At 42.8% G+C, this 15056-nt stretch overlaps 1 protein-coding gene across 3 annotated transcripts; it reads right to left on the bottom strand.

Moving 5' to 3' along the window:
* Positions 1 to 475: 475 nt before the first annotated feature.
* Positions 476 to 14669, bottom strand: LOC133132244 (septin-6-like). Of its 3 annotated transcripts, none has more exons than XM_061247573.1 (11): positions 14536 to 14669; positions 12402 to 12516; positions 11398 to 11593; positions 10656 to 10842; positions 9847 to 10008; positions 8613 to 8709; positions 5803 to 5971; positions 5300 to 5432; positions 4894 to 5084; positions 4070 to 4119; positions 476 to 702 (listed from the first exon to the last, which is right to left on the bottom strand). In XM_061247573.1, the coding sequence occupies exons 1-10, from the start codon at positions 14563 to 14565 to the stop codon at positions 4116 to 4118; spliced, it is 1284 nt and encodes a 427-aa protein (XP_061103557.1). In that variant the 5' UTR covers positions 14566 to 14669; the 3' UTR covers positions 476 to 702; positions 4070 to 4115. The 3 variants fall into 3 exon arrangements, with proteins under 3 accessions (XP_061103557.1, XP_061103555.1, XP_061103556.1); XM_061247572.1 differs by lacking the exon at positions 476 to 702 and adding an exon at positions 2473 to 3698; XM_061247571.1 differs by lacking the exon at positions 4070 to 4119.
* Between the last annotated feature and the right edge of the window lie 387 nt (positions 14670 to 15056).

Raw genomic sequence — 15056 nt, 5'->3', positions numbered from 1 at the left:
GAGAAGGCTACTGCATGTTGGCTTATTTTTAAGTCAAATCTGTTACGTGCTATTTTGCCACATGACGTTTGATGTATCTACTGTTGATTAGGGTTAGTTGTGCTCAAACATGTAACACCATAAAATTGAAAGAAGGTGTACTTCTGTGTTTACATCAATGTATTTGAATGTTTCAAATGAGGATCAAATTTAATAATAATTTAATTTAATTTTATAATACTTAACTATATTACAGAGCCAGAGAGAACCCCAGGAAACCTTACTAAAGCTCTGTGGTTTTACCTTTGCAGTAATGGCTGTGGTTCCTTTCCCCTCCCGCTAACCCTCCCTGGACAGCATCCATAGACCAGCAGTCACTGCAGCACTAATCTGGAGAGACCAGCAGTCACTGCAGCACTAATTTGGAGAGACCAGCAGTCACTGCACAGCACTAATCTGGAGTGACCAACGGTCGGCTGCTCCAATATATAAGTGCCGCTGCTCCAATATATTTTTCTCACCTTCACATCTGGCAGTCAGGAATACCATGCTTGGCTTACATATGGACCACAGTGGACAATATAAACAACACAAATGAAATGACCCGTTAAAAAAGGACTGACTGGGACATGGAACAAACAGGAAGGACACAGGGACCTTGTTCTTGGGACAGCAGCAATGCAGCAGTCCCCTCTTCAGACACAGCAGAGATCTTAAAAGAAGCTAGGGAGAGAGAGTGAGGAGAAAGGGGAGAGAAAGAGGGGATGACAGAGAGAAAGAAGTGCAGGTTAAAAGGAGCAGCCAGTGAGAGAAGCCGTTTTAGTGGATAAGGAGAAGGGCCCACAGTGGGCTTCCCAAAGATAGGCTGTGAATGCTGTGGACCCCCTAGCCATTGAGAGCAGCACATTACAGAGGTCTGTAATTACTAGTGTAACCTATCTGAGCAGGCCATATTAGAATAGTACAAAAATACATTCCCACACTGGAGTTAATCCCATACTACCTAGTATCAAGGCACTAGGACCATGTGCATCTCTTTTTCATCCTTGATTTCAGGAAGATAATGTATCATGTCACAAAGCATATAATCTCAAGCTGGTTCCAAAAATATAACAGTGAATTCAGGTTACTCCAACGGGCTGCCGTCCCCAGATCTCAATCCAATAGAAAAACTTTGGGATGAGGTGGAATGGTAGGTTAACAGCATAAATGTGTGGTTGAAAGATTTGCTTGTACCGTGTGATGCTATCGAGTCAGTATGAACCAAAACCCCTCATGAAGGTCTCCAACATCTTGTTGAATCAATGCAAAGAATTCAGGCTGTTCTAGAGTCAAAAGGGTCCTCCCCAGTACTAGGTAGGTGTAACTAATGAAGTGGCCACAGAGTAATTTAATTATTTCTATTACTTAAAGTGTTGCTTAATTTGTTCCTACAAATGCTCAGCATAAGCCAATACTCTATAGACCTGTGCAGTACCAATTGATGTATAATGACTGACTGTATAAAACCAAAAGTATTTTTTTCCCCAAAGTAAAACACTAAATAAAGGGGGTAAAACCGGTTAATGGGAATCTACTGTACAATAATTACTGAATATATAGAGAATGGGAACAGTCAATACCACTCCAAAACCGGGGAGCCAGAGAACCAGCAATCTCATAGTATTCCAATTGAACAGTAAGCAATTATCAAATGGCAAACAAGTGAGATATTACCACTCTCAGTTGGTATTTATCCAGTGGATCTTCCCAAGGAAAATCATCCATTTTTAATTTCTATCCTTTAAAAAAGCAATACTAGCAAAGTATATTAGTTCAATTTAGAGTTGTGAATTTCAACCACGATTATTAGGCGAGACACGTTTTAGTAAAAATAAGCAGGTCATGCGGTTAGAGCTGTATCTTATTAATCCATAAAGCTGTGTAACTGTCAGTAACTCAGTGGGAAAAGATCCACACTGCTTCTCCTCAGCCTCTGGACCGCATTACCCACAATTCCAAGGCTTGGTCCCTTAGTAAGCCAGGGGAGCAGAGCATGAGGACGGAGCTACTACTCAGTGCAGAGCCAGGGGTTACTGTAAAGGAAAGCAAATACACAGAGCAGTGAGGAGGGGGCCTCCCACCCTGAGCCCTGCCTCCTAACAGTCAGACCAATGAGCCCCCACCAATACTGGTCCCATAACACAGGGGTTTTGAGCAGTGGCATCCAGGGCCCTCCAGCCAGACTCACAGCCCTCCAGAGGATCCCATCATAAGTTAAAAGTTTATTTTTATTTGTTTTAAATATATTTTCACAAATGTATATTTACATAATATCAAGACAGGCCAGGGACCCCCTATAGTACCTTCACGTACCTCGAAAGGTCCAACACATACTCTATCTTTCCCCGTCACATGCCCAAATGCTCTGATGTCGCTGTGTGATTCATGACGTAAAGAAGTGAGGACTTAGATGGCTTAAGCAAAGCAGAATGAAAACACAATGATAACCAGTTAAGCGGCTGCTGAACGCTGCTCTTTTTATTATGTTTTTAAGGAAGCGCTTCTGTAACCATCAGGTCTCCTTACTTGGTCATATCTGAAAATCTGTTTAGACAAAGATCTCTAAAAACCAACTGAACTAAAAGTGGAATACAAGAAATATGGCATGTTTGAAAGACCACAGTGTGGAATGTAGCTGCGGAATGAGGCAGAACTGTCACTGGCACTTTTATTCTGGGAAGCAAACATCAAATTATTAATGGATACAAAGTTGTGACCGCATGGCAATGCAAACTGTTCAACCCAAGTAAAAAGTGTCATCACTTTGGATAAATGTCACAGCGATCAAATTTTATTTCCACATTCCCTCGCACACAAGCGTGCACACCCACGCAGACATATGTGTTCACAGCATGCACACTGTCTCACTCTCTCCTTCATTCACACACCCACCCACATTCACACCCTCTCTCTCTCACACACACACGTACATTCTCTCTCGCTCTTGCTCTCTCTCCGCAAAGTCATTCCACTTCCTGCAACAATGACCTGGCAGAAGAGAACCTCAACACTAAGCATTAAAACAATGCAGAATTTGCAGATAATTACTCTTAAAACATTTTAAAAACATCCAACTGAATCATTAACAATTATCTCCTTGAGTCATGTTAATATAATGGCTTCCTCAACCAAGACAATCTGGCCTGAAACGGCATATTTCCTTACTATTGCATACATAAATTGAATGCACTGGATGAGAAAGTTGTTAAGTTGGTGAAATATTTCTCAAAATTTAGTATTTGCAGAAGTGTCAAAAGATGTCCGCCCTTGTAATAAACAAACCCTGCCTCTATGATCTATTGGGCTCCTAAAAAGTATGTTTTAATCCCTGAAATATGTATATTAAAGCACACTACATTGAGAGACAATTTTGTCTACTTTCAACAACTTTCCCACCCAGTGTACATGCAGTCTGCATTCAGGAACACATCGCATACTAATATCAGTAAGCAGTATGTCACAGTAGTTAGGAAGCTGTTTCGGCCTCTGACTTCATTTTGGATAAGGAGCGGGGCAGTAAAGACGGAGGAGGGGGAAGAGGGGATATGGGAGGGGCAGAGTGTGTGAGTGGGAAAGGTAAATAGGTGAGCCTTATGGAAAAGGTTAGGGCCTGGGTGGTGAGTGGGCAGCAATGGGGTTGGGTTGGTCAATGCAGGATGTTGCACAGGTAGTCTGAACTGGAAAAAAGAAAGTTTTCATTTTAATTCAAAAATATAAAAATGTATTGTTACAAAAAGCAACATGATGCTAGTAATAATAAGCACTGCTTTGACAATGCTTCCTTTAACAGCATACAGTGAAAGTGGTCAGGGTCAGGCTATAGGCGTAGGGGTGGTCTTGCCTTACAGTGAGCCTAAGGACAGCCAGATTCATTCATTACCAAATGACCAATTCTTTCAAACAATGAGTTAAATTCTATGCCATGACAAGCCATGTAAAAAAACCTGGTCATGTGCAAAATGAAAAAACTGGCCTCCTCCCAAAGTGAGTGTTTATGAGTGGTGAGTTGAAGTGGTTAGTTGTTAGGGCAGGAGGTTATTAGTCTTACCATGGGTGCCATTCGCTCATGCAGCATGCAGGGGACAGGGGAGCAGTTAGCTGGAAAACAGTGTACACGTCACACACGCTGAGCGCAAAACCTGGTGCACGGTCTGTGTCCAGAAGCCGGTGTCACCAAGCAGGATTACTGAGTTAGCTGGCTAACTGCGTTGAGAAACCAGGAACCTTCCCAAATCCGGGACTGGACTGAAGTAAAAAAAAAAAAATTAAATAAGAGCTGTTCCTGGTTTTACGCAGTTCCAGCTAACTCAGTAATCGGTTAGTGAAACAGGCCCCTGGTGGTGAGAGTATGCTTTCCCACTGTGATTACTCATACACGGTGTATTAACCTGGATAAACACAGTGCGTTCCAGCAGGAGGGAGACAAGTGACTGCCATCGTGTGAATGCGTCTCATTAAGTGCCATGTCTGCTCATCAGTGACACTGGCACAGTGGAGAAAACAAGAGAATTTCCTTTTAGGGTGAAAACAATGCAGACTCCAGCAATCCCCCAGTTTCAGTATGTTCACCATGATACTGTTGGCCATAATTACCTCTCTCAATCTCTGCATTCAGACACAAACACACACACACACACAGACTCACACACACACACATCATCATCATCTTAAATAACCAATAAAAGGCAGAGACCACTGCAGGAAGAACGCTCTCCTTAAACTCACTTCAAAAGCAGTGAGTTAAACTGGGAACATTTAGGTGAAACGGGTGTTTCAGGCAAGTTTGATGTTCTAGGGAAGGGATAGGAGTGTGTCCAGTACAATCCAGCACAGATATGCCTGGGCACCTGCAGCAGGATGGTCTATACCTACTTTTTCCTCTCCTTGTCCTTCTTGAGGGTGGTGGAGCCCCCTGCCTGCTGACTCTGGGACTGCAGCAGCTCAGTGGCAGTCTTCTTCTGCTTGAAGCTGTTGAGCTCGTCCTCCAGAGCCTTTCTCTTGTCCTCCAGCTTCTTCTTCTCCTCATGATGCAGCTTCTTCAGACGGTCATACTTCTCATGCAGCTAAGACCCAAGAGGACAACGTCAACACTCTCCATAGGAGGACAGGAGAAAAAATGTATGCTGCGTTAATGAGCCTTCTATATTTATTTGGCAGACATTAGGTAACAATAGTCACTTTCAAATGGGACATTGCTGGTGGGGTCACACACACACACACACACACACACACACACACACACACACACACACAGGTATGTGGTGTCAGACGCACACACCTCCTTCTCGGCTTCCTTCAGCTCGGCCTCTTTCTCCTTCACCCTCAGGACGAAGGTCTGCCTCATTTCCTCTTCCTCCTTCTGCAGCTCGCCCAGGAACTCCTGCCGCTTGGCCTCGTAAGTCTCCTGCAGGCTGCAGCGTACAGCAAAGGAGGCGTTTGAGCAACTGTCTTTCTGTGTGTGTGTATTAGATGTGTAGAGCCCTGCATGCCTACAGGAATCCTGCTTGGCTGCAGGTTCTACATGTACCTATATGGTCCAGGGGATTTGAGTGGGTGGTCAGATAGCAAATTAATTTGCATTTCAGTCAATAATCAAAAACCTATTCTATACTGTTCTAATTGTTATCTAATCAATCTTATAATCTTCTCTTTGTGTTTGTAGTATAGAACTAGGCTGCAGTTGTGTACAGGTGCAGCTGGTGCATAGACGTTCTATAGCTATGTGTTTGGTGTATATAGCCAGGCTGTAGGCGTATACAGGTGTAGCGAGCGTGTAGTGACCTGAAAGGCTTGCTCTCAGGGTCGGTGTCCTTGAAGCCCATCTCCTCCAGCTTGCAGCGGCGGTAGAGCTCGTAGTGTCGCGTGTGGGTCTTCTCCCGCAGGTCCTCCATGTTCACCCGGACCAGCATCTCCCTCAGCTTCACAAAGTCACAGTGGCTCTCATTCTCCACTGCAAACGCACACATCAATCACATCCATCAACCTCTCAGATCCACAGTGGCTATCGTTCTCCACTGCAAACACACACATCAATCACATCTATCAACCTCTCAGATCCACAGTGGCTATCGTTCTCTACTGCAAACGCACACAATCAATCACATCGATCAGCCTCTCAGATCCACAGTGGCTCTCGTTCTCCACTGCAAACGCACACATCAATCACATCTATCAACCTCTCAGATCCACAGTGGCTATCGTTCTCCACTGCAAACGCACACAATCAATCACATCGATCAGCCTCTCAGATCCACAGTGGCTCTCGTTCTCCACTGCAAACACACACATCAATCACATCCATCAACCTCTGTCACTGTCAATATTCCTCCATGAAGTAAAATGTAATATTATAAATGTAATGTTACTCAGAACATCAAACACCCTGGAGCTCTGATCACACACCCCCAAGCAGATAAGAGACCTCTGCATAGGTGTGTGTGCATTTGTGTGAGAGGGAATACAAATACAGTCATGTGAAAAAATTAGGACACCCCGTTAAATATTCAGTTATTCATTAAGAAATTATCACATATCGGTGTCTAATCTTGTTTTTATCTATCTCTGGAAAAGAAAGTGTTCTAATTGCAGGTAAATAACAAAAATTAACCTTGTTTTACTCATTAAACAAAAGACAACATAAATGCATATTCTAACTGAGGAAAAAGTTAGGACATCCTACCCCCTAATACCTAGTGTTACCCCCTTTGGCTGAAATAACTTCAGTGAGATGCTTCTTGTAACCATTTACCAGTCTCTGACATCGGTCTGAGGAAAGTTTGCCCCACTCAACGCAGAATTCTTTAACCTGTGAGATGCTTGAGGGGTTTCTTGCATGTACAGCCCGTTTCAAGTCACTCCACAGCATCTCAATGGGATTAAGATCTGGGCTTTGACTGGGCCATTCCAGGACTCTCCACTTCTTAGTTTTCAGCCAGTCCTTGGTGGATTTACTGGTATGTTTTGGGTCATTGTCATGTTGCAGGGTCCAGTTCCGCTTCAGCTTGAATTTTTTTTACAGATGGTCTCACATGTTCCTCAAGCACCAGCTGGTACACTGTAGAATTCATGATAGATTCTATGATGGTGAGCTGGCCAGGTCCTGCTGCAGCAAAGCATCCCCAAACCATGACACTTCCACCTCCATGCTTCACAGTTGGTATGAGGTTCATTTTCTGGAACGCTGTATTTGGTGTGTGCCAAACATGTCCTCTCTTCTGGTGTCCAAATAATTCAATTTTAGACTCATCTGTCCAAAGAACATTATTACAGAAGTCCTGGTCTTTGTCCATGTTCTCTCTGGCAAACTTCAGTCTGGCCTTAATGTTTCCCTTGGAGAGTAAAGGTTTCCTTGCACACCTCCCATGAAAGTTAAACTTGTGCAGTCTCTTTCTGATTGTAGAGGCATTCTTTCGGGGTGAACTTGCTTGGACGGCCAGACCTGGGCATGTTGGCAGTTGTTTTGAATGTCCTCCACTTGTAGACTATTTTCCGGACAGTGGAATGGCTGATTTCAAAATCTTTTGAGATCTTTTTAAATCCCTCACCAGACTTATAAGCTGCTACAATCTTCTTTCTGAAGGCCTCAGACAGGTCTTTCGATCTCACCATGGTGTTCACTCATGTCAACAGGCAGGAGCACACCAAACTAAATATCTGAGGTTTAAATAGGGCAAGCCTCCTTCAAAATGCTGAGTAACAATGTTCTAATCATGTGCACCTGATGTGATACACCTGTGTGTGATTTCAGCCATTTTTGGTGGGAAAAAATGTGGGGGTGTCCTAATTTATTCCTCACCAGAAATTGCATTTTTATTTTATTACATTTTACAGAAAGTTTTAAAAAGGAATTTTCTTCAGTTTTACTTGTTTAGTTATATTACTTGAATCTCTCAGTTTTGTTAAAATTAATATTAAATATCCATATGTCTAAACATGTTTAAAAAACACACAATTTTCCATAGGGTGTCCTAATTTTTTCACATGACTGTATGTATGAATGCATGTACATGTGCGTTTATGATCAGTCAGTTAGAAATCCCAGGGATAGGACAACTTCATTTCTGTACTTTTTGTTGTTTTGTTTTTGTTTCTCTATTTTGGCATGGGCTGTAGGATGCAAAGTCTGGTTCCTCCCTTCCATAGGAAGTGCCACAGAAGTTTTAGCGTGAGAGGAAGATGAGGTTCCAGTTTTTGTAGTTACATAAGCAGTGTACTTCTTGACTGAGAGAGAGCTTTTCCAGGTTCTCTTTTTAGCTGTATCCTGATGGGTTTCTCTTGATAGTTTGTTTCTTTTTTGTTTTGATTGGAATGCAGAGGTTACACTCACATAGGGTTAGTCACATTCTTTCAGATCGTCTTGCGTCTTGTGATTTGCCTGCATTGGTCTTTCAGTTTCATTTCCACACCAACAAGCCAAAAAACAAGGGCAAAGCACTATGTGTCGCTGTGTGAGTGTGAGTGTGTACACACACATCCAAGTGTGGTCTTTCTGTAAAGGAGGAAGCAGTCCCAGGCCATGGTGACACACAGGTGGGTCTCTTGCTTCCTTTCTAGCTGTGACCTCACTTCCTGTGTGGGTAGCAGTAACTCACCCTGCACAATTCCCCAGGGGTACTGACGTGCCTTCACCATCTTATTGCCAAACTTGACCTCCTCCATGCTCCCCACCACTGCAAAAGGCAAGTGTACCTGTAGAGCAGTGAGAATACAGATACTCACCAACACTAAAACACACACAGCCCTGCATGCACACACACTCAAATGTACAAACAACTTCACTCAATGCTCCTCTGTGCCACCAGAGAAACCTCACATTTAAGGTGTATCTACGTTAAGAACTAGAATTGTGTGTTATATTGCAGCACACTGCACTACATACAGACAGCAGCCCTAGTCTCACAATTCAGATCATAGCAGGATGTGTAGGTGGGCCTGTGGATTTTTCTGGTTTGCTAGGTGTCTATAAGAAAAGCATACTAATGTTTTTGTGATCATGATTTTTGCTGACGGGCCTGTTCTCTCAACCTATCCTGGCATTTTTTGCCACATTGTGTCACTACTTTCAGTTTTGTATAAATTCTTGTGCTTCATGCATAGGTCAGAACTTCCCTGTCACCGCCATTACAGATTAATTAGAATGCGGAGAGCTGTGTCTGCAAATGTCGGTAGAATTTCTACCAGGATGCTTCAGCATATTTCTAGAACTATAAATCTGTCTGACTACAGGATAGTTTGTTTTACCATAATGTTGTTTCCAGATTTGCTACTACAGCTGCAGAGGAACCAGAGGCGGCCAGGAACCTCAGAAGTTAGCCAATCTCAAGCTTTATTCAAGCCCACCTCTGCCTTACACAGGTTTAACCCAAACTTTTACAATCCACCTCTGCTTTACACAGGTTTAACCCAAACCCTGACAATCCTCCTCTGCTTTACACAGGTTTAACCCAAACCCTGACAATCCTCCTCTGCTTTACACAGGTTTAACTCAAGCCCTAACAATCCTCCTCTGTCTTACACAGGTTTAACCCAAACCCTGACAATCCACCTTTGCTTTACACAGGTTTAACCAAAACCCTGACAATCCACCTCTGCTTTCCACAGGTTTAACTCAAGTCCTGACAATCCTCCTCTGTCTTACACGGGTTTAACTCAAACCCTGACATTACTCCTCTGCTTTAAACAGGTTTAACTCAACCCCTGATAATCCTTCTCTGCTTTACACAGGTTTAGCTCAAACCCTGACGTTTGCAGCAGGAACTTACTGAATTGGAACTGAGGGTGTTCTGGGGCAAGAAAGAAAAAGCGAGAGATACTACATGGACTTACATTCATTGTTGAGTTGATTTCAGCCACTGTTTCATCATCGGTGGGAAACTGGTAGATCTGCACACCATTACTGACCAGCTCACTGCAGATTTTCAATTTGAATTTGGCGAGTTCGCTCTTAGCGATGGCGTCTGACTTAGCGATGATGGGGATGATGTTCACCTGCAATATTACAGATTCAGAGGATCCCAATAAGAGCCCAATAAAAATAAAGATTGTACTTGCTTACAAAGTTATTGCATTAGAAATAATGTAAATGTGAAATATTTCACTAAATATTTCATAGAAAATATAAAAAGCCACTGATGCATCCTAAAATGGTGGGTATTCAGTCTGTGTTGGAAAATGGTGGTCAGGCTAATAAGATTTAACAATGCTCTTGTTGTTTTCTCACAGGATGACAGACTGGAATCCACATTTGCAGTGTTTGCCAGTTTATAGTCCAGTGAAAAAGTGACACTCAACTGCAATCACAGGATGTTTATGTACGTAGACTGTGGTCCTTAGCAAAAAGTATAAACACACTCCAGTCGCCCAGACTATAAACCAAATGTCTCTACGTCATCCACTGCACATCATCAGTCACAGCAGTGCTCTGCGGCTGGACTATAAGCTGGCCTTCAATATTCTCCACATGCATGGCGAAGTAAACACTCAGATCTCCGGGCACATCCATCTCACTTAGCGCAGTTATCCATACTTTGTGAATTACCGCCCAGGTGCGACTGCATTAGCCTCCGGCTTCACCTGAGCATTTCTCTGATGCCAGCCGCCAACAGTATGCGACGGCACCCCCCCGTGTACACTACCTTACTGTCCAGCTGCTTCATGGTGAGCAGGTCCAGGGCTTTCAGCGAGTGTCCCGTGGGGGCGATGAAGTACAGGCAGGCATGCATGCGGGTGTCATGGTAACCGTACAGAGTGCGTTTGATCTTCAGCTCCTCCTGCAGGTAGGCCTCGAACTGCGCGTCGATGAACTCCACGATGGATCTGTAACTGCACGGAGGAATGCGCCAGAAACACGCTTGAGTTTCAAACAGCACAAGTAATGCCACGCCCACACACATCCAATCTGCGTTAGTATCCTACAGTGCACTGAAATTAACTTCAATCCCAACCAGAGAGGGGGCAGAAAGAAACATCATCTGCTATGGAGAGCTTCTATGTTCTCAGAACAAATAGACATTAAACACCGACACAGAAAATGGAGAAGAAGCTTTATATAGCAATTTTTATATCCACTGGGGCCTCATTAGTGTCCTGAGAACTTTGTATCTGCCTTTCACATGACCATGAACCCTCTGGCTGCCGAGAATCAAAGCAGATGGATGTACAGACACAGGTCTTAAAGAAATGAGCAGCTCAACAAGGTCTCTGGCTGTTGAATGAGGCGTGGTTTGTTAGGATCGGAGTTAAAACCTACAGGGCGGTAGATCTCTGGGAACTGGGTTGGGGAGCCGTGGTAAAGGAGCTGAAGCAATCAGCCCACAGCCTGTCTGTGACATCTGCAAACCCATATCAGCAGCCGAGGTCCCCTGCTCCCAGACCCACCTGTTCTCCTTCTTGATCTGGTCTCCGAAGCCCACGGTGTCGACCACGGTGAGTTTGAGGCGGACATTGCTCTCCTCCAGCTCGTAGGTGTGGGACTGGAGCTGCACGCTGGGCTGGCTGTGCTGAACCGGCTCCCCGGCAAACTTGGTGTTGAACAGGGTGTCCATCAGGGTAGACTTCCCCAAACCCGTTTCTCCTAATGCCACAGAACGCACACAGGGTCAGCACAGACCACACCTCACCCCTGCTTTCTCACTTATCCCCACTTACGTCAGGTTTAATTCACTGATTGCCAAATGTCAACACAAAAGCAAAAAACAGGATCTTTACATCAATATACACACTCTCACCAAGGAAGACATATTCAACTCAATATCAGAGGCTGAACTATTGTTAAGTGTGTGTGAAAATTTTGCCATTTTGTCCAATTCTACCTGCATTTCAACAAACTAACCGCATTAATAGTTATTAATAAAAGATGCCTGTCAGACACACTTCGCTAACATTTCCCATTTCCATCCACAGGAATTTAACTGCATTATTGCTCAACTGTGGTGAAAGTAGCATTAGTAACATTAACACAATGGCGATGATGTGAGAGCCAATGTATTGGGTAGCTACACAGGATGTCAGCAGGATACTTAATTGATCGATATGCCTACATTTTCAAAATGCAGTACACAAGATGTATTTGCATATGATTTATTCACACAATATTAAAACATGAATCAGAGGTCATGCGACCACAGGGTTCTGCACTTTTCATGCAGAAACCAATTAGGAATGCAGAATTTTAGCGTAACAAGACCTCTGAGGCATGTCTGGATGCATACCTGGAATATGGATTCCAACCTGCAACATTCTGGTTGCAGAATGTCCAAAGCCTTGAACAACGGTGGCAGGTTAAGCAGGATTTAGTGGATAGCGATGAATGAGGGGCACAGATGGAGAGAAGATGGATGGAGCAGGGAGAGAAAGGGGGTAAGATGGGGACACTCTCTTACCCACACAGAGGATGTTGAAACAGAAGCCACGGCTGACAGACTTGCTGACCAGCTGGTCCGGCATGCTGTCAAAGCCAACATGGCCACTGAGGGGGACAGAGCGTGTTGCTTCTCCCTGCAAACATATTACCCAGAACACACGAGTTTATCTGCAAACCCACAGCGTACCCAGAGCTCTGATGGCAAAGGACATAGTTGTGACAGATGATCATTGTCTGCACAGATGAAGGCATTCCAATAAAAATATAAATCACAACTAAATAATATTTCAGCATCGCTGTTAGCATTATCTTTGCAAACCTCACAGCACATGATAAAGATTTTCAAAGAGTTTGAATCATATAGCTACTATACACTACTGCTTAACCGTTTCTGTGCAATTCACCCAATTTCTCAGTGTCACATAACGACACACACATTCAGGTACAGCACAAACCACTTCCCGTTTCCTGTCTGCTAACTTTTTTTTTTTTTTTAAACGGCTGTGGTGCAGTCTGCTTAAACCTGCCGTTATCTCAAGTCCGGAAGAGCTGAAAAGCCAGTACTACAGAAATTGAGATGGTGTGTGTGTGTGTGTGTGTGTGTGTGTGTGTGTGTGTGTGTGTGTGTGTGCGAGTATGCAGAGCATGTACATATGTATGTAAGAGTTTGTATATGGAGTTTGCATCTAATGTGTGTGTGTGTACGTGTGAATGTGAGTGAGAGAAAGAGGGATAGACAGCACACGTGAAAACCTACAGACATAGGCCGACTGTTAAAGATAATATTCACTTCCTGTCGTGTTTTTCGATACAAGCTGCTTTAGTCCAAAAAAAACCCTAAATTCCCAATCATTGTAAAGCCAGCAGGTCATCAGAAAATTCTCAAATATCAGAAATATCATTCATCATGTGCAGAACTAAAACAGAATATAAATACACAAAAATAAATGAAAATGAACACACTTACTCAGTGAATTGGGGTTCAGTTAAAATAACTTGCACAAACAATCTGATTATTGGGGTTCACAGCACAGCTCATAAACATGTTCATTCAGAGAGATTATCTACAGCAATAGTTAAATCAGGCATACACAGAACCACCTCACAGGGCAGTCACAAGACTAGCACACTATAAATCAAGTTTTTTTATCACATGCTTCATGCAAGTTCTGTGATACAACAGCACACCATCCAGCACAAAGCATTCATCTCATGAAAACGGACACTTTAACATTAAAAATGTCACAGCAGAACAATCAAACTCTGTTATTGTACATTGTACTTACAGTATATCATTAGGTGAACGTTTGGTTTACCCTCAACAAATACAATCCCAATTAAAACCCAATGAAAATCAGGCACTTGAATTTTGAGAGCTCATCTAAATACATCCAGTGCTAACATATAGATATTAGTCTAATCAATTTTGTAACAGGCCTTGTACATCACTGTGTTTGCAAGCTGCTGATAGGCCAATTAATTGTTTCTACAAGTAAACACTGAAGGGAGTACATGTGCAGTAATAAAAATGATAACATAAGCCAGTTTCACAGACATAGATGACGCCTAGTCAAAGCCAAAACGAAATTCGCTAGCTACATGAATTTAATTGAGATAATGGGACCCTCTGATCATGTCCTGTGGCTTCACAAGCATAAATGTAGCTAGCATCTTCAAGATGCGATGATAGCAATGGCAAAATAGTAAACTGTTACAAGCTTCGGGCAATTTTCTAAAAAGCTAGTACTAAATAGCATTAGTTGGCTAGCTATACAGCTAACTGGTCGGAATTCTGTCGAGTCGTGGCAATAGCAACCACGGGCTACTATAGAGGCGCAATAAAAACGAGTAGGCGATTTAATATTTTCCATGGCATTGACATATATAAGACCTATCTAGCAAATTGTTTTCGTGTAAAATGATTTCAAACAGAAATAAATGGCTAGGTAGGCTAGTTCGAGTAGTAATTTGTATATAACTTACGTTCACGTTAAAGGAAGCTTTGACATAGCAGATATGCCAATAACATACTTTTTTTTTTTAACTTTAAATATCGTGTAGACCCCTCATTATCTATATTTAAGTATATGCGTGGAATGTATAATAGATATCGAAATGAATACAGTAGTTTCGGCATCCTTTTATGGACTTACTGCTTGATGGGCAATCTCCGTTGCTGCCATTGTGCTCTTCTCCGAGTCCAAGTGAGACCCAAGCAACGGCGCATCCCAAGCAGCCAGCAGAGGGAATGTACCATCTATCCTTGTCAATCTCTGTCACATACAGGACCGCCTGGAAGAGCGTAAATTGTCTTCAGTTAGCGCGGAGGTGAAAAGTCACGCTAGGCCGCATAATGAAATGCCACATTTTCATTTCTTTTTGGAGATATTCTATACTCATTTATGTTCCCCTCATTTTCCTGAAAATGGTTCATTCCAGGTTAATTTTTTACAAAATAAAAAGGAAGCCTAACTAAAAAGAGCATATTTCACTGTTGATCGTGGACATGACCACTACAATTAAAACAAATAATAAGCAACAGGCTAAAAATAACAAGTTATTAAGTAGACTAATACGCTGTTTTGTATGAATTCAAATAACTTTAAAGAGATGCTGAGAAGTAGTCTGAAAAAAAAATGTCATCCATAATGCCCCCAAGATTTACGCAATTACA

The sequence above is a fragment of the Conger conger genome, chromosome 7 (genome assembly GCF_963514075.1).
Source record: "Conger conger chromosome 7, fConCon1.1, whole genome shotgun sequence".
Lineage (NCBI taxonomy): Eukaryota > Metazoa > Chordata > Actinopteri > Anguilliformes > Congridae > Conger > Conger conger.
This window is presented reverse-complemented; position numbering and strand designations above follow the sequence as displayed.